A 21,049-nucleotide genomic window follows, 5' to 3' on the forward strand; every position below is an offset into this window, starting at 1 on the left:
ACACACACACACCCACACACACACACACGTACCACCAGTCGGTGATGAAGATGTCTCCTTCGCGGCCTCCAGCGCGTCCGCTACGTCCTCCATGTACGTCCGCCCGTTGACGTACCTGGAGGTCAAAGAGACGCGTTAAACCAGCGGGAACACAGGGAGAGAGAACAAGGGAACTTTTTTGGTACCATTTTCAAGATTTATCCACACCAATACCACGCACACACGCTGATTAGACAGCAGATACTGTATATTAGATAGAGTATAATCATTGCATTGTTGTATATATTGTTGTATTCTCATTGAATTGTTGAGCAGCTTGTAAAGAAGGGTGTGTGATTTGATTCATACTTGCTTCTTGGATGGTGTTTTATAGAATTAGTTTCTTTTATTGTTTCTGAAAACTAACCACAAGGACACACACACGTTTGAACGGTGTGAGTGTGTGGGACAGGATAGTGTTGCTCAGCATTCGGACAGCCGATGTGCAGAACAGTGTCACTTTCCCTCTCCCTGTTTATATCAGATTACACACACACACACACACACACACACACACACACACACACACACACACACACACACACACACACACACACACACACACACACACACACACACACACACACACACACACACACACACACACAGCTAGCCAGCTGGAAGGCCTCTTGTCTAGACAGAGACTCCGGAGTGTGTTCCCGTGACCCCCCAACCCCCCCCCGCTGCACGCCAGACCCCCTCATTACCATCATAACATGAACCTGGACAGATATCAGACGAGGGCGGCATGTGGCTCCATGACACCTCACCCTGACTGCTCCTGACGTGATGGCTGTCGCCGTGCATGGTTGACCCCGCCCCACGGTGTGTGAATGGGTGACTGTTGTAATACTGTAAAGCGCTTTGAGCAGCCACTGGTAAAGGGAAAGTGTTGATGCCATGAGGATTGTGAGCAACGGTCATCACAATCACACTTTCTTTCCGTCTCGTGCTCAAACTAATGTCCCACCTCTTCGCATGACCGCATAATCTAAAAAGTCGTAAAAAAGTTTCCATTTCTCCTTTTCATTCCATTTGTCTAAACTAAAGGATAAGGTGTTGGGCGACAGTTCCATGTTACTATTGAACGACACTTAAAAACCAGCCAATCACAACTCAAGGACCCGCCCCTGCCCGGGCCAACTGTAAACGCGTTGCCGCGGTTACCATTTGGCGGGGATGTTGACCTCCTCGCGGGCGAAGGAGCCAAAGCGGTGGTCGGTGAGGAAGGCGGAGCCGTGCTTCTGGACAAAGCCCTCGATGGACTGACCCCACCAGCGGGCGTGGCGGTAGCTGGAGCACTTCAACACCAGGCTCCTGGGGGGGGGGGGGGGGGGGGAGAGAGGGGGAGAGGGAGGGGGAGAGAGAGAGACAGAGAGAGAGAGGAGGGAGAGGGAGGGGGAGAGACAGAGACAGAGACAGACAGACAGACAGACAGACAGACAGACAGACAGACAGACAGACAGACAGACAGACAGACAGACAGACACAGAGAGAGAGAGAGAGAGAGAGAGAGAGAGAGAGAGAGAGAGAGAGAGAGAGAGAGAGAGAGAGAGAGAGAGAGAGAGAGAGAGAGAGAGAGAGAGAGAGAGAGAGAGAGAGAGAGAGAGAGAGACAGAGAGAGATTAACACATTGAAAACTGCTTCTGGCTGCTTACTGTTTCCAATCTGCATTCATTAGACTTTTATTGGAAACATTAACGTCGCCCACCGACGACAAAGACAATCACAAATCAGACTCACACACCTCAGTAAAAAACACAATCACACAAACAGTCTAACAAAGACACACAGTCTCACACACACAAAAACAAACAGTATCACACACACACACACACACACACACACACACACACACACACACAAACAAACAGTATCACACACACACACACACACACACACACACACACACACACACACACACACACACACACACACACACACACACACACACACAGTCTCTCACGCACACAAACAGTCCCCCCCCCCCTACCTGGAGAGGCTGTCGACGCGCAGGCCGTGTGTGGTCTCCGTGTCCTTGGAGTCCATCTTGATGCTGAACTCTTTGTCCACCAGCATGACGAAGGAGATGGCCCCGGAGTCCGTCTTCATGTAGAGCAGGAACGAGTCCTTCACCACCAACCACCTGCACCGCGCACACACGCACACACACGCACACACACGCACATGCACACGCACATGCACACGCACACGCACACACACGCACACGTCTCATTTAGAATGTTACCATAGGAAACTGTTTGGCCTCAGCCTTCACCGATGCCTAAACTAACTCCCTTAGAACAGTGAAACCCCGTTGATCGCGGGTGACGGGGACAATGTTATCAGTGGGCCGCGTGTTCGGCCTGCCCATGTTTGTGCCGGTGAGGAAGTACGTTCCGGAAAAAAGTGGCACTCTGTCTGTAGCGCTGCTCACACCTCGAGTCCCGCCCATTGTTGGACGCGTTGGGTTCAGATGGAATCGTGGTTTACTGCTCCGTTCTGTCGCGTCCCCCTCCAGACCTACCTCGGTGCACCGTCAACACTGAGTTTAGAGACTGGGGTTTGTTTTCACTTCTCCATGACGCGTTGTAAATGGGCCGAATTAATCCTTATGAAAAGTGTTTCAAATTAAAATCTATTAACTCCTTCCGATCACCATCTCACAACACGGGTAGATAAAGCTCCGCGCACTTAAATTAGAAATGAGTATTTGAATGAATGGATTCAATCGTTTATGGATGAATTAGTGAATGAGTTAATGGATGGATGAATAAAGGCATTGTTTAATGAACTAATGCATGATTAAATTATCAAATGTATCAAGGAATGAACAAGTTAAGGAATGACAGTTGGAACAAATGAAAGAACGAAACATGAATTAGTTAATGGATGGACGGATGAATAATGGTACCCGACCGTTTGGACCAGCGGTAACACATCTTGGTCCGACCGCAGCAGTTCATGCCGGGGATACGATGGCCCCCCGAACGCTTCAGGACCATACCCTCTCTGAGGGGGGGGGAGGGAGAGAGGGGGAGAGAGAGAGAGAGGGAGGGGGAGAGAGAGAGAGAGAGAGGGAGGGGGAGAGAGAGAGAGAGAGAGGGAGGGGGGGGAGAGAGAGAGAGAGAGAGGGAGAGAGAGAGAGAGAGAGAGAGAGAGAGAGAGAGAGAGAGAGAGAAGAGAGGAGAGAGAGAGAGAGAGAGAGAGAGAGAGAGAGGAGAGAGAGAGAGAGAGGAGAGAGAGAGAGAGAGAGAGAGAGAGATTAACACATCTTGAAAACTGCTTCTGGCTGCTTACTCTTTTCAAATCTGCATTCATTATACCTTTATTGGAAACATTAACGTTACCTTACTATCACAAATCAGATTCACACCTCAGTAAAATACAGTCACACAAACAGTCTAACAAAGACACACAGTCCCTCAAACACACAGTCTTTCACACACAGTCAGACAGTCTCTCAAACAACCAGACACCACACACTCTCTCACACACACACACACCCCCACCCGTAAATACCCAGTAAAAATTAAATGATTTTCTCAAACGAGTAGCCTCAGCCCATCAGAATGAGAGCCACACGTGCAGACGCAGCAGAGACACAGGTTCAGGATGTGAAGACGCCCGTGGTGTTTGAGGCGGTTCTTACAGGCCTTTGGGTCCAGGTCGTGGATGAAGGACAACTGGCTCACATCGATGAACTCCATCTGAAACAGAGGCAAATAAACCTTAACACCACCAACGATAAACTTTAACAGAGCTTGACGTTTTTCACATGCAACATTTATTTCAGAGGCAATATCATCTCAGAAATATTGGTGTTAATTCTGCGTCACCATTGCCCAATATTTTAGATCAAAATGGCTGACCATTTCAAAGCCATATTTCCCTCTTCCGTTTTACTCTCTCGTCAGTAACAGTAATTTTCTCACCGTCGCATGATAGTTCCTGTACACCGTCATGTTCAGCAGCTTATTCAAATAGTCTTCCAGTTGTCTCTGAAAAACAAAAGTAGATCATAACACATAAGTAAAACAAAAAAAAACTAAAAACGACTGAAAGGTGATCGAGCCGGTGATTGACAGCTCCAGCGTCCAATGGCGTACCCTTCTGCTGGAGACTTGCTCCTCCTGCCCAGCTCGTCCCGGCCCCCTCTTGGCAGGCTCGGGATCTGACTGGCTCCGTCCGCCTCACGCTCTGTCTCTTGATGGTGTGGCTAGACAGGAAGTGACATCACAGAGACAGGTTTTCAATGAGTTCAGTGGGGGGGGGGTGGATAGGTACACGGCTTCATTGGGAAACCTGTCACACAGTATCTGAGCCATTGACGTTTTTTGCGACGTTTGGCAGTTTGCGAGCTGGAATTCCCTCGCGTTTTCTTTCCTTTTTATTTTCTCCTGAGAATATGGTAGTTATCCTTCAATGATCCCAGTGGGAGCGTCCTCTACATCAAACAATTAAATAATTAAGGCGAGAAACTTTAAACTGAAGTTCGGAATACAATTGATAATCAGGAATTATTGAATAGATCTGCATAATCTTTTAGAATTGCCTTTTAGAAAATGTTATCCCTCCCATAAAGGGTTTGGATGAACCTTTCAGTCAAAACCATTGTTACTTCCAACAGATAGCCGACGTGAAATCCACGCTAAGAACAAAGCGGCCATTTTGTCGCGCCAACCTGCGCGTGGGCAGCGTGGCCATCTTGTGGTGCCTACCTGCGTGTGGGCAGCGGTATCCTCATGAAGGTCTTGTAAGTCTTCAGCTCCTGTGGAGGTCCATGAAGTGCTTCTCCTTCTTCTTCACCAGCCATGTGAACTCGCCATGCTTCAGTTCGATCTTAAACACCGCTGGCATTGACTGAACGCACAGACACACACACATACACACAAACACACATAAACACACACATACAACCTCGTAATCAACCTCTTACTAACACATATATATATATATATTTCACACCGTAATTATGAAAGGTGCTGAGGTTGTGGAGAGACATAGAGCATTAATCAAGGGAAGAGGGTGAGAGGAGAGGTGACGCCATTGCAATTCCCAGCTGTTATCGTGGAATGGAAACTCAAAAACTCAACTTTTATTGTACAGACAACAACTACAAAAGCACAATAACCACCAAAGCTCAGGAAGTTTTGGGATTGGACATCGACATTTTAAGTAAGGACACGAACATCGCAGACAAAAGTCTATCTTGAACCTACATGTGTTAACAACACATTTGGCATTCACAGGTGTTCTCGTTTTTGTCACACGTTTGTTTGGCAAAACCAAATTCTGGCACCTAAAGTAGGACCGGTCCAACTAGTTCCACGAGGAACCGAGCGCAGACAAGCACAGCCATTGATGAGACACGAGGAACAGAGAGTGAGAGAGGAGGGTGAAAGGTGAAAGCCTTCGCCTCGGCTTGGCAAAGACAATCCCATGAATCCTGAGTCATGGCTGAACTGATCGATATGTGAGGATGGGGTCATCGACTCGAAGTGTACAAGTTACGACTATATGCAGACGATACAAGCCTGTGACGTGAAAACGTTCTGTCTCTGTGTGTGTCTGTGTGTGTGTGTCTCTGTCTGTCTGTGTATGTGTGTGTGTGTGTAGGCGCGTGTGTGTGGTCGCCGCGTGCTTGCGTGCGTTCATGCGTCTGTCTGTCTGTCTGTCTGTCTGTCTGTCTGTCTGTCTGTCTGTCTGTCTGTGTGTGTGTTTGTGTTCGTCTGTCTTTCTCTCTGTGTGTGTCTGTCTGTCTGTCTCTGTATGTGTGTGTGTGTGCGTGTTGTGTGTGTGTGTTCGTCTGTCTTTCCCTCTGTGTGTGTCTGCCTGTATGTCCTCTGTGTGTGTGCGTCTGCGCTGCGTACACGGTTGCGTGCGTACCTTGTTGACGCTCCTCTGCGTGGTTGAGGTTGAAGCGGTCCTGGGCGGAGGTGAACCGCTCCACCTCCAGGATCTTGGCGGTAATGGGGGAGGAGAGGTACACCCTGGCCTCCGCCTCCTTGAAGCCCACCGTGTTGTAGATCGCCGGGAAGGGGATGCGCTTCTCTGGACGAGCAGGAACACAAACACACGCATCAGAGAAACACACAGCTTCTCCTGTAATATTATTTTACACATATTTAGGAAAACATATCTCTAGAAAAGCTGATGCATAGAAGCGACAGACAGACAGATTTTCATAGATATTTTAAAAGGTTGTTCCCATTATAATTTATTTCCTATTATTTAGATATTATCATTACAATTACGAGGCTGCAGATTGGAACAGACTTAACCCCCCCCCCCCCCCCCCGCTCACCCCTCCTGTTCCAACCCCCATAAAGAACTGCCCGGTACTATGTAAGGTGACAGTAGGAAGTTCAGTTAAGTAAAAAATAAAAATTCAGTTTAATTGCACCAAGCTGTCGATTTATGACAGCTTTAACCTGCGAATAAATCAATCCAACCAATCGCGATGGAGAGTATCTTTGTCACGGTCACCATGGAAACTGACATGTGGAAGTAAACGGCGGAGTTCACACTCTTGTTACGAGGGCAGTCGTCGATGCAAGCCAACGTCTGCGTGAACACAGGTTTCTACCTTATCAGTGAGCAGTTGTGTTGCTATAGTGTCGTTGTGGACACCAACATTCTCCCAAAGAGGGATTGCCTACTTTGTAAACTAAGTGAACCACCAACGTCTCTATAACATGGCTGCATTAAAGAATGCAAACCCCACGTTATCCTGCTAAGCTACCACTGCCATTCGCTGAGCTAGTTTACACAAATATATACAAAAGTCTGCTCTGCTAGATGCTAATCAATTCTAAACTGTAACTCTAAGCAAATCTTATGTGTTTGTGAATGTCCCTACGCACGTACACAAACACACACAGACACACACAGAGAAAGAGAAGGACACAGAGTAAAAAAAAATAATGCTAACAAAAACACACACTAACAAGCACAAACACACACACTCACAAACCGCAACAGACACACACAGAAAGAGAGAGAGAGAACAGTCAACATAAATAGGAATACAACAAAAGAACACAAACCGAATAGTAATACAACTAAATAACACAAACACAAACACACACACACACACACACACACACACACACACACACACACACACACACACACACAAACCAACAAACACACACCTGGGACGCTGCCGTCCTTGGAGTCGTACTCCCGTCCGCCAGGTCCAGCTCGCGGGTGTCCAGCGTCTCCATGATGTCGCCCATCTCCGTGGCGACCAGGTGCAGCGTGCTCGAGGTGGGCTCGGACTGACGCAACATGGCTAGCACTCAGTCGGGAGGCCAGGGCTCACCTGGGGACACAGGTGTGCGCAGGTAAGTTAGGACAGGTGTGCACAGGTGAGCTGGGACAGGTGTGTACAGGTGAGCCGGGACAGGTGTGTACAGGTGAGCCGGGACAGGTGTGTACAGGTGAGCCGGGACAGGTGTGTACAGGTGAGCTGGGACAGGTGTGTACAGGTGAGCTGGGACAGGTGGGTACAGGTGAGCTGGGACTGGTGTGTACAGGTGAGCTGGGACTGGTGTGTACAGGTGAGAAGGGGGGACCTGGTGTATACAGGTGAGTTGGGACTGGCCCAGCATAGCTAGCACTCTGTCTGGAGGGAGACAGGTGAGTACAGGTGAGGAAGGTATTTCGCAACATTTTCCAACCTCTACAATCCATTCGACGTGTTGCTGAATTGATCTGAATCGATCAGGTCAAAGCCTCTGCACAATCACAATCAATAACTTCTACAGTGCAGGGTAACTTCCACAAACCCCCAGTGTGTAAAGGGAGGAGGATTCCAACACAGACAGGTTCATGACGATGGTCGTTTTCTTTACTGTGTGTGCATACTCCATGTATCCCCGGTGTGCATGTTTGCACGCCTGTGCGTGTACACGGGGTATGTAGGTCATGCGTGTGAACCTGTGAGAATGAGCAAGCGTACAGGCCATGTGTTGTGACACTGTGACACAGATTGACAGCCTGCCTTACAGCTGCAAGACAAGACCACCAGACAACACATACATACTGTATGTAAACGTGGATGTTGAGGTCGTATCCCCTGTTAACCGCTCACTACCCGGTCACCAAGCACTTCCCTCAAAGGTCAGTCGCTGTAAGGATCACGCAAGTCAAAGAGCGCAGGCATTATTCATATCCAAACCTAGCATTCAGTAACCAGTAGCAGCAAACTAGTAGTAATCAGTAACAACACAACTACACCGTTCATGATCCCCGCAGTTCCCCTGGGACAGATGTGTACGACTTGTGGGTTATTGCTGACTTAATATCAATAAAATATATTTGTTTTCTAGTAACTATATAGCATATGTCAGCCTTTTCTGTTTAAGTATGTTATAATTATTATTATTATTATCATTATTATTAATATTATTATTATTAGATCTCTATAGGATTTTGGTTAAGCTTAGGAGTGTGTGTAGACATAAACCTCTGGTCAGGGGGAAAGTCCAGAGGGATTTGAGAAAGTTGGGCAAACATAGCATCGCACCCAAAACATCCGCCCCCACACATGATGAGAGACTAGCTCTCTTGCTCTCTCTCAACACAGCTGTTTTCCAGCTCTGTCGTTTCCCTCCCTCCCTCCATTACTTATTTTCTCCCCTCCTGTTCCACTCCACGGTGCTCGTCTTTGCTTTTCTTCTTCTTCATTAAATCAACACCACTTCCCTCAGTCCCCCCCCCCCCCCCTGGACTCCATCCCTCCTCATTCCCTTTCTTCCAACTAACTGCATTGAGTTATCAGAGTGATTTCAGTTTATTTGCTCCAGCTGGGTCTCAGGCTACCTCCGACATCAATCTGAGCAGGATTACTCAACAGAGGGAAGAGTCAGACGGCACTCTTTAAAGACAGATAAACACACGTGTGTATATGGATTACCAGTGACATTCAGAGAGACACAGCGTCAGAGAGACAGGACGTCAGAGAGACAGAGAAAAGAAGGGACACAACGTCAGAGAGACTGAACATCAGAGAGACAGAATGTCTGTGTGGGTGTAGAACGACACCCAATAACAGGTTAAAGTTATTGAGCAGAGAAAGAGCGAGCGAGCGTGGGAGAGAGAGACAATTTGAGGTGGGGCCGAATAGGTGAGGTTGAACATAAAATAAACGCATACGTGTGTTTGTGTATTTGTATGTGTGTGTGTGTGTGTGTGTGTGTGTGTGTGTGTGGTGTGTGTGTGTGTGTGTGTGTGTGTGTGTGTGTGGCTTGAGAGATAAGAGATGACAGGGTGATTAGGGGGGGAGACAGTCAGACGTGCTGTGTACATTATTGTGTCTCTACCATCAGACGAGAAGCCTGATTGTGTCTTTGTGTGTTGCAATGTACAATGACGACCTCCACGGCTATGGTCTGGCGTCTCCTTGAAGACCGGCACGCATGGTACAGAGGAAGAGGGTGCTACCGTGATATTATGGCCGAGCCAGTCGGGCTGCTCATTCCGGAATGTTCTGTTTTAAACCAAACACCCGAAAGGGTTGGTAGGTTGACTCACGCCTCCATTGGCCAACGCACAAGATCAAGATCAAGATCAAGATCAATCTCTCTCTCTCTCTCTCTCTCTCTCTCTCTCTCTCTCTCTCTCTCTCTCTCTCTCTCTCTCTCTCTCTCTCTCTCTCTCTCTCTCTCTCTCCTCTCTCTCTCTCTCTCTCTCTCTCTCTCTCTCTCTCTCTCTCTCTCTCTCTCTCTCTCTCTCTCTCTCTCTCTCTCTCTCTCTCTCTCTCTCTCTCTCTCTCTCTCTCTCTCTCTCTCTCTCTCAGCTTCTAAATGTCTAACACCGCGAGCCTCAACTCTGAATGACTGATGACTTCCACTTCCTTCGTGATGTCTCTGACCTGACACTAAGGCCTTGAACCCAGCCTCCCTAACGCCTCCCAGAGTGGCAGCATAGGATGACCAATCACAGATCCATCTCGTCTGTCGTTGTGTGAGGCGGCCCAACGACAACAAGGTCACTTCCTGTCTCAGCCCCGCCCCTTCCTCCCCCCATCCCCGGTCTAAACGCGCCCGCTGCACGGAGGAGAGAGTGAGATGCATCGTGTCTGACAGGAATAGACGTCTGTCCTGTATCGGCTCACTTCCTCTCAGAGGATCAGGGAGGGTCAAGCGTATCTTCCCCCAGCGGAAGTGAAGAAAGGCGTGAGGAAACCCTCCATCTCTTGTCCCCACATCGCGCCCGCCGTCGGCGCTCTGGAAGAGGGGGCGTGGCCTCAGTGTGTGGAGCGCTGTGTCCGATATAGCGGTGACCGCGGTGAGGGCGTTTGACCCCCAGCCGGTGGGTCAAACGGTAAATGGACTGCATTTATACAGCGCTATATCTAACCAGTGGCCTCTCAAAGCGCTTTACAACACTGCCTCACATTCACCCGTTCATGCACACATTCACACACCGACAGCGGAGTCAACCACGCAAGGCGACAGCCAGCTCTTCAGGAGCAGTCAGGGTGAGGCGTCTCGCTCAGGGACACCTCGACCCTCGGCTAGGAGGAGGAGCCGGGGATCGAACCGGCAACCCTCCGTTTTACCAGCCGACCTGCTCTACCTCCTGATCCAGGTGCCGCCCGTTCTGGGCTCGCACCCCGTGCCGTCGGCACGTGCGGACTGACCCGCGGGCCTCCGTGAGAAGCAGGAGAGCCCCGAGACCTCCGCCCGCCACTGGGAGACATGTGTCTGAAATATCCCGCGCCGTGTTGGACGGACGCCTCTGCTAAATGATTCAACGGCGGCCGAGCGCTCCGCGGCGCGCTCCGCTGGCCTCGCTGACCGGCGGCACGAGGGCAGCTGGCAACGCAGCCACCCCACCGGCCCGGGCTCCACCGGGGGGGGGGCCCAGAGCAGTGAACGGCGGAGGGGACGTTCCCCGTGAACACAGAGTCTCCTTATGTTGCATAACAAAACGTGGACGGGCAAGAGTAACTCAATATGATTCAAATCGGCCTAAGTGGAATCGTATCAGTGTTGGCTCAGTGCAGCAGGGAGACCGGTCTAAGATTGTGAAACGCCCTCACGGGGAACATGAAAGGCTCGCAAGAAGACAGCTTTGATAGATACAATCTTCCATGGCCCCAGGTAGTTTAAGACCATTGTGACAGAGCTGCAAGCCGCTACTGTTACATCATTTACATTACATTTACATTCAGCAGTCGCTTTTATCCAAAGCGACTTACACACACAAACACATTCGTACACACACTACACACAACGACGGCAGTGTCCGCCTGTCAAGGTGACAGCCAGCGCGTCGGGAGCAGTCAGGGATTGAACTAGCAACCTTCCGGTCACAAGCCCACCTGCTCTACTTTCTGGGGGACCCCACCAGCAACACACATGCCATGGGGTCAAGGGTCAGGGTTTGGGCTGAGGCATGCCCTATGTGTTGATCTAGGTGGGGGCAAAGGACCTCCACCTTCGACCCCGTCACCAGTCAAAGTCTGTCGCCTCTTCTGCCCGTCACACAGGTGTGTGTGTGTGAGTGTGTGTGTGTGTGCATCTGTCGAAAGACTTCCTCTTGCTTTCTCAGTATGTAAATCTGAGCTATTTTGATGCAAATGCAGTCATGAACTAACCAGTTTCACCGTATTGCCAACCAACTTTGCCAACCAACCAACTTTGCCAACCAACCAACTTTGCCAACCCACACACACACACACACACACACACACACACACACACACACACACACACACACACACACACACACACACACACACACACACACACACACACACACACACACACACACACACACGTACGTCGTGGCATGTGTACGTGTGTGTGTACGTGTGTGTGTACAAGTGCGTATGCGTGTGTGCGTACGTGCACACGTGTGCAACTATATACATGCAACTCTGGTGCAACGGGTGTTAACGATTTTTTTTCTGAAAGATGAGATGGAGGAGAAGAATTTGAAGAAGAAGAATAATAATAATAATAATACATTTAATTTAGAGGCGCCTTTCAAGACACCCAAGGTCACCTTACAGAGCATATAGTCATCAGAATGAAAGTAAATGAAAAAGAGGAATAAAAAGGAGAAGGAAGTGGTCCGCGGGGCTGGCAAAGTGTGTGTGGTTGGCTGGCTGGCTGGCACACACACTACAAATAGGGATGAGGCCTAAAAAAAAAAAAAAGTTTGGTTCCTGTTGGTTGTCAGTTGAGGTCATGGGTAGGTAGGGAATTTATTTTATTTTTTTATTTTATTTTTTCCAGCGGCAGCGAATGATAGGTAGGTTGTTTTCATTTAAAAACGAGAAAATTCGCTCATCCTTGTACAGAATGAAGAGGTGCTGTACCAAAACGTGATTATAGTTTGCATAAAAAAATAAAAATACATATATATTTTTTTTAAAGCTCATAAAATAATTTGGGTCGCACATAAATTGACAGGGTCGGTCGGAAACCGGAACCAAACAAAACATTTTTTTAGGCCTGACAAGATAGCCTGGGAGCAAAGCATGCTGGGAGGCAGAATGTGGACTCCTCTTCTCTTTAATAAAGAATCCCCCTTTAATAAAACTTGTGGAATTTACTGTTCCCCAGGGCTATTCCAGGACGGGGAGACGTCTGGCAGCACAAGAGAAAGAAAACTTCACGACATTAAAACTAGACCTCACACCACAGCACTGCGTCTGCTGCCTCCCAGTCCACCCATAACCAGAACCCAGCCCTCCCAGTCCACCCATAACCAGAACCCAGCCCTCCCAGTCCACCCATAACCAGAACCAGGAGGTCGGAGGCTGGCCCCCCCCAGCTTCCCCTGACCGCCGTAGACCCTCTGCATCTCCAGTCTACGCTTCAGTGCCAGCTCTAGTTCAAAAGAGCTCAAAGATCTCACATCGTTGAAACAAAGTTGGAGCCCACGGCTGAAGAACTCTACCGCCAATCCATGAACACACACACACACACACACACACACACACACACACACACACACACACACACACACACACACACACACACACACACACACACACACACACACACACACACACACACACACACACACACACACGTCTTCACCCCCAGGTGAAGCCACTGCACCCGTGGGTGCTACTCGCCCGCTCCCTGGAGGTCTGCTCTCCAAGGGGTGGAGGTGGTGGAGGTGGTGGTGGTGGGGGAGGTGGTGGTGGGGGAGGTGGTGGTGGTGGTGGTGGTGGTGGTGGAGGTGGTGGAGGTGGTGGTGGTGGTGGTGGTGGAGGTGGTGGTGGTGGTGGTGGTGGGGGAGGTGGTGGTGGTGGTGGTGGTGGTGGTGGTGGTGGTGGGGGAGGTGGTGGTGGTGGTGGTGGTGGTGGTGGTGGAGGTGGTGGTGGTGGGGGAGGTGGTGGTGGTGGTGGGGGAGGTGGTGGTGGTGGTGGTGGTGGGGGAGGTGTCGGTGGTGGTGGTGGTGGTGGAGGTGGTGGTGGTGGTGGAGGTGTCGGTGGTGGTGGTGGTGGTGGAGGTGGTGGTGGTGGAGGTGGTGGTGGTGGTGGTGGTGGGGGAGGTGTCGGTGGTGCAGGTGGTTCACTGCAGGTCTAACCCAGTCAGCACTCACCCTAATTGGGCACTGCATGGCCCCAGCACCTGTCACACCCCCCCCCCCCCACACCACCACCTTCAACTCCTCCTCTCACCAGCCAGGTGGCAAGGTGGTGAGTTTCCTCTCCCTGCCCCCCCTCGCCCTACGCACACACACACACTTAGACAATTAAACGACTGTTAGTGCTGGTTAACGGACAAATGACACACGCACACACACGCACTCACACACGCAGTCCATATAACGATTGTTAGTGCTCTTTAAGGAACCAATGAGACACACACACACACACACACACACACACACACACACACACACACACACACACACACACACACACACACACACACACACACACACACACACACACACACACACACACACACACACGCGCGCAAAACACACACACTTAGTCAAGGTAACAACTGTCAGTGCTGCAAATCGAACAAATAAGAGACACGCACACACTCGCACATGATCTTTTAAATAGTACAATTTGCCACTTTATACCAGACTAAGGAGAGAGTGCACTACGAGTCTACGACTGTTAGGATTTCACAACAGGCTCAGCGCACACACACAAAACACACACAGACACACACCTGCATACCTTCCAATATGAGCGGTTTTACTAGTTAGTCAAGTTAACTTCAGCCTAAGTAATGTACCACAATCCCCACTATCCCTCCAGACAACACTGCAGGACAAGACAACTGAACTGAACACACACACACTAATTTGATTGACAGTTGTTTACCTGAGCCCAGGACGCCGGAGGAAAGCCCATAATGTCCTCTGACTTGCTTTTGTCTGTCCAGTTAAATCCACAGTCCAGAGTACAGGAGACCAGTGCAGCCCTCTCTCTCTCTCCCTCTCCCTCTAAAACACTTTCTCTATCTCTGCCTGTCTGTCTATCTCTCTCTCTCTATCTCTCTCTCTCTCTGTCTCTCTCTCGCTCTCTCCCGTCTCTGTTTATCTAGTTGCAGGCAGCGCTGGGACCGGGGGAGAGTGTGAGACCGACTGAACCGCTGACACACGAGGCGGGAGGAGACACCTCCGCTGTCAGGGGCGGTGAACTGATCTTCCATTGGTCGGAGTGGCCTGTCCGTCAAAGAGGGGGTTGACCGGGAAAGGGGTTTGTCTATCTAAGGGAGGGAACTGTCAGTTGCGGGAGGAAGGTGTGAGGAACAAGAGAACTGTCCAAAATGTTGAACAAAAGTTTGTTTTTAGTTCAGAGTTTGAAAAAGGGATGCGAATTTAAAGGGGGTGTGGTTCTAGGGAAATAACCGATGTGCAACTTTCCAGCAAAATCCCTCAGAATAGAAGCACCTTGCGTAAGAGCCAGGCCATGTTATTGTCAGAGGCGCCGCGTCCCATTAGGCATACCAGGCAATTGCTTGGGGCCCCGGGCCACTACTAGGGCCCCCAAAAGGACCCCCCAAAAAATAAAAAAAATAAAAAATCGCTCCGAACCCCCCCCCCCCGTCAACAATCGGCCCCCTAAGAATTCTTGCTTGGGGCCCCCACAGTACCTCGCAACGCCCCTGGTTATTGTCACGTGTAAGTGTATGGTATGATTAAAGGCCGATTTAGGGTCGTTTTAGACGCAGAGACGTAAGCACGTAATTTACACAAGGGACTTGTTTTAGACAAGTTTTGATTTACGGTTCCTTTAAGGTTCCTTAAGGATTGCGCGTGTTGCAAGGGGATTCTCCGCCAGAACAGTAGGGGGAGCAACGAACGAATCTGTGGGCGTGGAAGTGGAAATCGCTGGCTTGTTTATATTTATGCACTTCCAGTATTTTCGACGAGAGTAGCAGTAGCTAAGTTTAGGTTAGCGGTCTTTTTCCACACTCTGAACGATGTTAAGGTTGCTGTAAAACCGGAAATGTGAGACTCCTGAAAGGATGTGGTTAGCTGGCCAATCACAGTCTTTGCGAGCTGCGTAGGGCCGTAGTGTTTTAGTCGCATAGTCAGGAATTTTGGGTGACGCACTTAAGCACGTAAGGGGGGGTATTTTACCGCGCAAGGGGGGGTTATGTATCTTACGTGCTTACGCGTTACGTCTAAAACAGAGCATATATCGGCCTTTACGCGCTTAAGTGCGTCGCCCAAAATTCCTGACTATGCGACTAAAACACTACGGCCCTACGCAGCTCGCAAAGACTGTGATTGGCCAGCTAACCACATCCTTTCAGGAGTCTCACATTTCCGGTTTTACAGGAACCTTAACATCGTTCAGAGTGTGGAAAAAGACCGCTAACCTAAACTTAGCTACTGCTACTCTCAGTAGCTAAGTACTGCTACTTAGCTACTGCATAAATATAAACAAGCCAGCGATTTCCACTTCCACGCCCACAGATTCGTTCGTTGCTCCCCCTACTGTTCTGCCGGAGAATCCCCTTGCAACACGCGCAATCCTTAAGGAACCGTAAAGGAACCGTAAATCAAAACTTGTCTAAAACAAGTCCCTTGTGTAAATTACGTGCTTACGTCTCTGCGTCTAAAACGACCCTAAATCGGCCTTAAGGTATGATTAAGACCTGTTCTGTTAGATTCTCCGAGCCTGAGAGGTGAGTTACATCACCGGTTTCTGACATTCCGGAGAGAGAATTCGGCACCCCACCCACACAAGGGGAGGTAATGCACACACACACACACACACACACACACACACACACACACACACACACACACACACACACACACACACACACACACACACACACACACACACACACACACACACACACACACACACACACACACACACACCTGGATGCAGGAGAAATGTAAGCACGTCACATTGGAAAACACAAACTTGGCCAGCAGTAGTAAACTGTTAAAAGTATCTTCAAGGTTTCAAACCAGCACCGTGGAGACAGGCCACCGTAACTCTGCCACTGGCTTTTATCGGTTTCCGACCCTGGCTCTGAGTCCTATTTTCTGCTAATATATAGTAGAACTGTTTGAGATGAGATTACCCATAATGCAACTTGATGAACTGTCTGCGCCCGCTGGGGTCACCTCTGAGGTTCTGATTATCCTCCTCAAATCCTGTGCTGATGCATAATTCATACGATATCAGATGCTTTACATAAACGGCCGCAGAAGATCCGTCCCTTTAGGATTCAATTACTTAGCCCAACACAAACAGATCTGTCACGTGCATCACAGAAGGCATTGTTGGATAAAGAATGGCATTCTACCATCTTGAGGACCCAAGACTGCCAAGAAGACCGATCGATTAGTGTCCGGCACTCTGTCTCTCAAACAGTTACTCATCTAAGAGATCAATCATAGATCAATCATCAATCGCGTTGACAAGGCGTTCTCGCTCGGCCGCTTAATCATCGTCTGCATGTGTTTGCTTGTGTTTCATCGGCTGCGTTCCAACAGTAGCACAGCAACTCTCACCTCACCCTGGCTTCCTTATCCTCCAGATGTTTTCCTCCCATTGTTCCCGACAAAAGGCCAGTGAACCTCCAGTAGGACAGAGGGCGTAGGACTTGTGTGTTGGAACGCGGCCCGAGAGTTTTCCAGAGCTGCTCGGGTTGGTTTGGCACTCACCCCACATCCATTGTTGTCTCGGTTTTTCTGATTCAGCTCCTCTTTCCCAAGTTTCCTTATCAAAATAAAAGTCCCACGATTTGTGCGCATGACCTGAATGGGATTTTTTTTTTTCGGAGCCTCCTTATTCGTAGTGTGGATTTCGGTTCACTTGCCTGTGTGTGTGTGTGCCTGTGCCTGTGTCTGTGTGTGTGTGTGTGTGTGTGTGTGTGTGTGTGTGTGTGTGTGTGTGTGTGTGTGTGTTCATGCACTCTGCTCAGGCGGAGCTATTTCAACAAAGCCTTCATTAGCGAGAATCTGAGTCACGACCGAGCCAGTCAACACATATAAATTCTCTAAGGTCCCATGACATGCCACTTGGTGGGAGTGTGGCTTGTAACGGCTTATCACACTCACACCTGGTGGCATGTCATTGGACCTTTAATAGCTTCTGATCCGCTTTGCATCAGTCAGACAGGACAGAGGTCAAAGATGTCAAAATAAAAGTTCCACTCGGTAAATTATTTCATAGCTGTTAAGTTACCACCCTACTTCCATTGATCAGGTAGGATTCATTTGGGTTATTTATAATCATTATGGCTCATTGAAGGACATCATTTAGAAGTAATTGAGACGCGATGCCTCCAACATATTAGAACGTCTAAGATGTTTAATAACACGTTAGATGCATTTATGATCTCACTTCGGAAACATAATGACTAGGCAACAACCTGTTGGTGTCGTAATACACGGATCTGTATGCTAGTCTAGTGGCTTGGAAGCTGGACGACCAGCCAGACCTGTAGGTCTCCCCAGCTCCTTCAGGATCTGAATCTGAATCTAGCGGTGGATGAAGACCAACGGCGCGTTTCACCCGGCGGGTACGGTTCGGACCCAGCACGCCTCAGCCCAGTGGTGAGGGCGCGGTGTAGCCCCCTTACTACTGGGTGACTGGCTCGGCTGTGACTCAGGTTCTCGCTAATGAAGGCTTTGTTGAAATAGCTCCGCCTGAGCAGAGTGCATGAACACGCACGCACACACACACACACACACACACACACACACACACACACACACACACACACACACACACACACACACACACACACACACACACACACAAACACACACACACACACACACACACACACACACACACACACACACACACACACGGGGGAACCGAAAACCACACTACGAATAAGGAGCCTCCGAAAAATCCCATTCAGGTCATGCGCACAAATCATGGGACTTCTATTTTGATAATGAAACTTGGGAAAGAGGAGCTGAATCAGAAAAACCGAGACAACAATGGATGTGGGGTGAGTGCCAAACCAACGCAAGCAGCTCGGGAAAACTCTCGGGCCGCGTTCCAACACACAAGTACTACACCCTCTGTCCTACTGGAGGTTCACTGGCCTTTCGTCGGGAACAATGGGAGGAAAACATCTGGAGGATAAGGAAGCCAGGGTGAGGTGAGAGTTGCTGTGCTACTGTTGGGACGCAGCCGATGACATACAAGCAAAACAGCCAAGCCCCAACTCCTCGGGCCCTCCCGATTGGTCGGTTAGGAGACACCTCTTACATCACAGAGAGGAATTAATGACATCATTGCTGATAATGGCTCATAAGAAAAAAAAAAACACGTAATTCACTCTTTGCAATTCATATTGCCATATCGACCATATCGCTCATGGAAGGTCATCCTATTTTCCAACTGAAAACACAAAATAGCTTTTAATTGAAAAAAGAGGTAGTTTGTTGTTTCACAAACCGGATTTGATTAAACGTCATAAAGATTTCTTACCCGGGCCTGACAACACCAGACCAATTTGTAAATGTATATTAGTCCGGTGTGAGTACCAGATGTGTTCGGCTGCCAGATCGGCTCGGGGGTCCCAAATGCGCAATAATGACGCACTTCCTGTGAACGATGTCATTAAATGCGCATGCGCGTCACTCAGTAACCGGTACATCCGTTTTTTCGTTGTTTAATTGAAGACAATTTGGCACATCCAGTGATTGATTTGTTGAATGCACTCTCTCAGTGCTTGCATCGGTCTCCTGGCGATATGTTAACGTATTCATCGCTAAGAAGTAAGTAGTTATTTAGCTGTTGATAAACAGCTTTATCAATGATTTTGCTTAAAAATGGTAAGTTAGATATGGGCCTATAATTGTTCATGAGTGATGTATCTATATTGTTCTTTTCTTAGAAATGACTTGATGACTATTGATGACTGTTTTTAACAAGCATTGATTTCATACATCTACAAGTAAGTCATTTAATTGCTATGCAAATGTATAGAATAAATCCAAGTCATACAAATGCTTAAAATAATACCTTAAATGGTATTGGTATTAAAATGTATTTAATCAGTCCTTCAAAAGTCTTAAAAATGCCAATACATTGGGATTGACATTTTTTTCTCATGTTGTTATTTATAAATCCCCAAATAATTTAAGCAGAAGCATCTATCAGTCAAAAATGCATCTCACATTTACACCTTAGTCAGTTAGTTCAGTATGGCATTTAATGTGGTTTTAGAAATTCAAGTCTGAGTCTGACTACACCAAGATTTCTCTCTTGTGTGCTTTCTAACATAACAGCTGTGCACTGACTTTTAATTGTTCATCCCTTGCACCAAAGACCATTACTTCAGTTTTTTCATTGTTCAATTGAAAACAATTTTGGCACATCCAGTGATTGAAATAGTTATTTAGCTGCTTTTTCAACGATTTTGCGTAAAAATGGTAAGTTAGATATGGCTTGATGCCTGTTATTTTCAGAGCCTGTGGGAGTCACATCTGCGATATTGCCACTGCAGGCCACATGAATAAAAAAATATATAATAATATACAAATATGTCAGTGTGTGTGCCCGTGTGTGTGTATCCAAACACATACACTGCACTTCTGTTTTGTATGAGCAAATAAAATCTCAACAATAATATGACAGTCAAAGTTCTTCATTTTCAATTAATAGAAACTATAAAATACTGTCTTAATCTAACTTTAACAACGCCAATCCTTACTTTAACATATGCGAAAATAAAAAAATGCATTCATCAGTGCTTTTAGACGCGTTTTCAATGGCTTTGTGAGAGAACGGGCTCCGTTCAATGAAATCAAAACCAAAACTGATTGAGCACCGTTTATAAACAACCGGGTATTGTCCGTTGGCTTGTGTCGATACGTCATCAGTAAGTGCAGGACCCCGAGCCGATCTGGCAGCCGAACACATCTGGTACTCACACCGGAACCTCATATTTCATATTTGATTTCTAATGCGAGTTATCACGAGCACAGACTACCTGCAACCAATCAGAGCAACGAATCATGAATCACGAATCATGCAGCCATCTTGTTTGTTTATAAAAAAAATGCGTCCACAGCGCTCGTCTGTACGGTCATCTTCTCAAAACCACCCCCTGCCAGATAAAGGGTTCTGATTGGCCCGACTCGGTCCAGTTCTGCTGGAGGTCTGTCTGAACAGCAGATGGGCGGAGCAGTTAAACATGATCTCAGAGACATATGGTTGTGAGGCTCGCCCGGTCGGCCAGCAGGATTTTTAACAATTGCAGAACATTAAAAAATGTATTTCAACATTTGATGCAATTACATAATTGCTTTCCCAGCTTCTACCTTACGGAAAATGACACGAGACAACAAAGCACCGATTTTTAAACGCTGCAGGGAAATATTAATTGCATGTCTTAACTGCCTTTCGGGATAATTGCCATAGCTCCACCGTTACATGTGCCCTGCTGCCCCCACGTGGTAAATTGAACGCACTACATTTCCTAAGGAGGTTACCTAGTAAATCAACAATCGCCTTTGGATTTAGGATGCAAAAACAGGATGTGTGTGCGTGTGTGTGTTTGCTTTGGGCAATATGTGG

The 21,049-nt window shown here is 48.2% G+C and overlaps 1 protein-coding gene and 3 long non-coding RNA genes across 4 annotated transcripts in view; 3 read left to right on the forward strand and 1 right to left on the reverse strand.

Moving 5' to 3' along the window:
* LOC132452964 (phospholipase D1-like) overlaps positions 1–7,362 on the reverse strand; it is a gene marked incomplete at its 5' end in the record, with an annotated part of 11,725 nt that extends 4,363 nt beyond the window's left edge. The window contains 16 exon segments of the mRNA XM_060045798.1: positions 33–54; positions 57–115; positions 1,207–1,356; positions 2,033–2,185; positions 2,959–3,051; positions 3,459–3,463; positions 3,696–3,749; positions 3,975–4,040; positions 4,149–4,177; positions 4,180–4,221; positions 4,224–4,258; positions 4,761–4,812; positions 4,815–4,902; positions 5,929–5,946; positions 5,948–6,093; positions 7,197–7,362. Coding sequence (XP_059901781.1) covers positions 33–54; positions 57–115; positions 1,207–1,356; positions 2,033–2,185; positions 2,959–3,051; positions 3,459–3,463; positions 3,696–3,749; positions 3,975–4,040; positions 4,149–4,177; positions 4,180–4,221; positions 4,224–4,258; positions 4,761–4,812; positions 4,815–4,902; positions 5,929–5,946; positions 5,948–6,093; positions 7,197–7,362 — 1,178 coding nt within the window.
* A 48-nt stretch (positions 7,363–7,410) lies between these two features.
* LOC132452226 (uncharacterized) lies at positions 7,411–7,556 on the forward strand. The gene is made up of 2 exons (XR_009524266.1): positions 7,411–7,450; positions 7,485–7,556. It is a non-coding gene; the product is annotated as an uncharacterized LOC132452226 (long non-coding RNA).
* A 4,525-nt stretch (positions 7,557–12,081) lies between these two features.
* On the forward strand, positions 12,082–12,583 carry LOC132452225 (uncharacterized). Its single transcript, XR_009524265.1, has 2 exons — positions 12,082–12,147; positions 12,511–12,583. It is a non-coding gene; the product is annotated as an uncharacterized LOC132452225 (long non-coding RNA).
* A 4,962-nt stretch (positions 12,584–17,545) lies between these two features.
* On the forward strand, positions 17,546–18,843 carry LOC132452224 (uncharacterized). Its single transcript, XR_009524264.1, has 2 exons — positions 17,546–17,713; positions 17,915–18,843. It is a non-coding gene; the product is annotated as an uncharacterized LOC132452224 (long non-coding RNA).
* The last annotated feature ends 2,206 nt before the right edge of the window (positions 18,844–21,049 follow it).

This window comes from Gadus macrocephalus, chromosome 23 (genome assembly GCF_031168955.1).
Source record: "Gadus macrocephalus chromosome 23, ASM3116895v1".
NCBI classification, from domain to species: domain Eukaryota; kingdom Metazoa; phylum Chordata; class Actinopteri; order Gadiformes; family Gadidae; genus Gadus; species Gadus macrocephalus.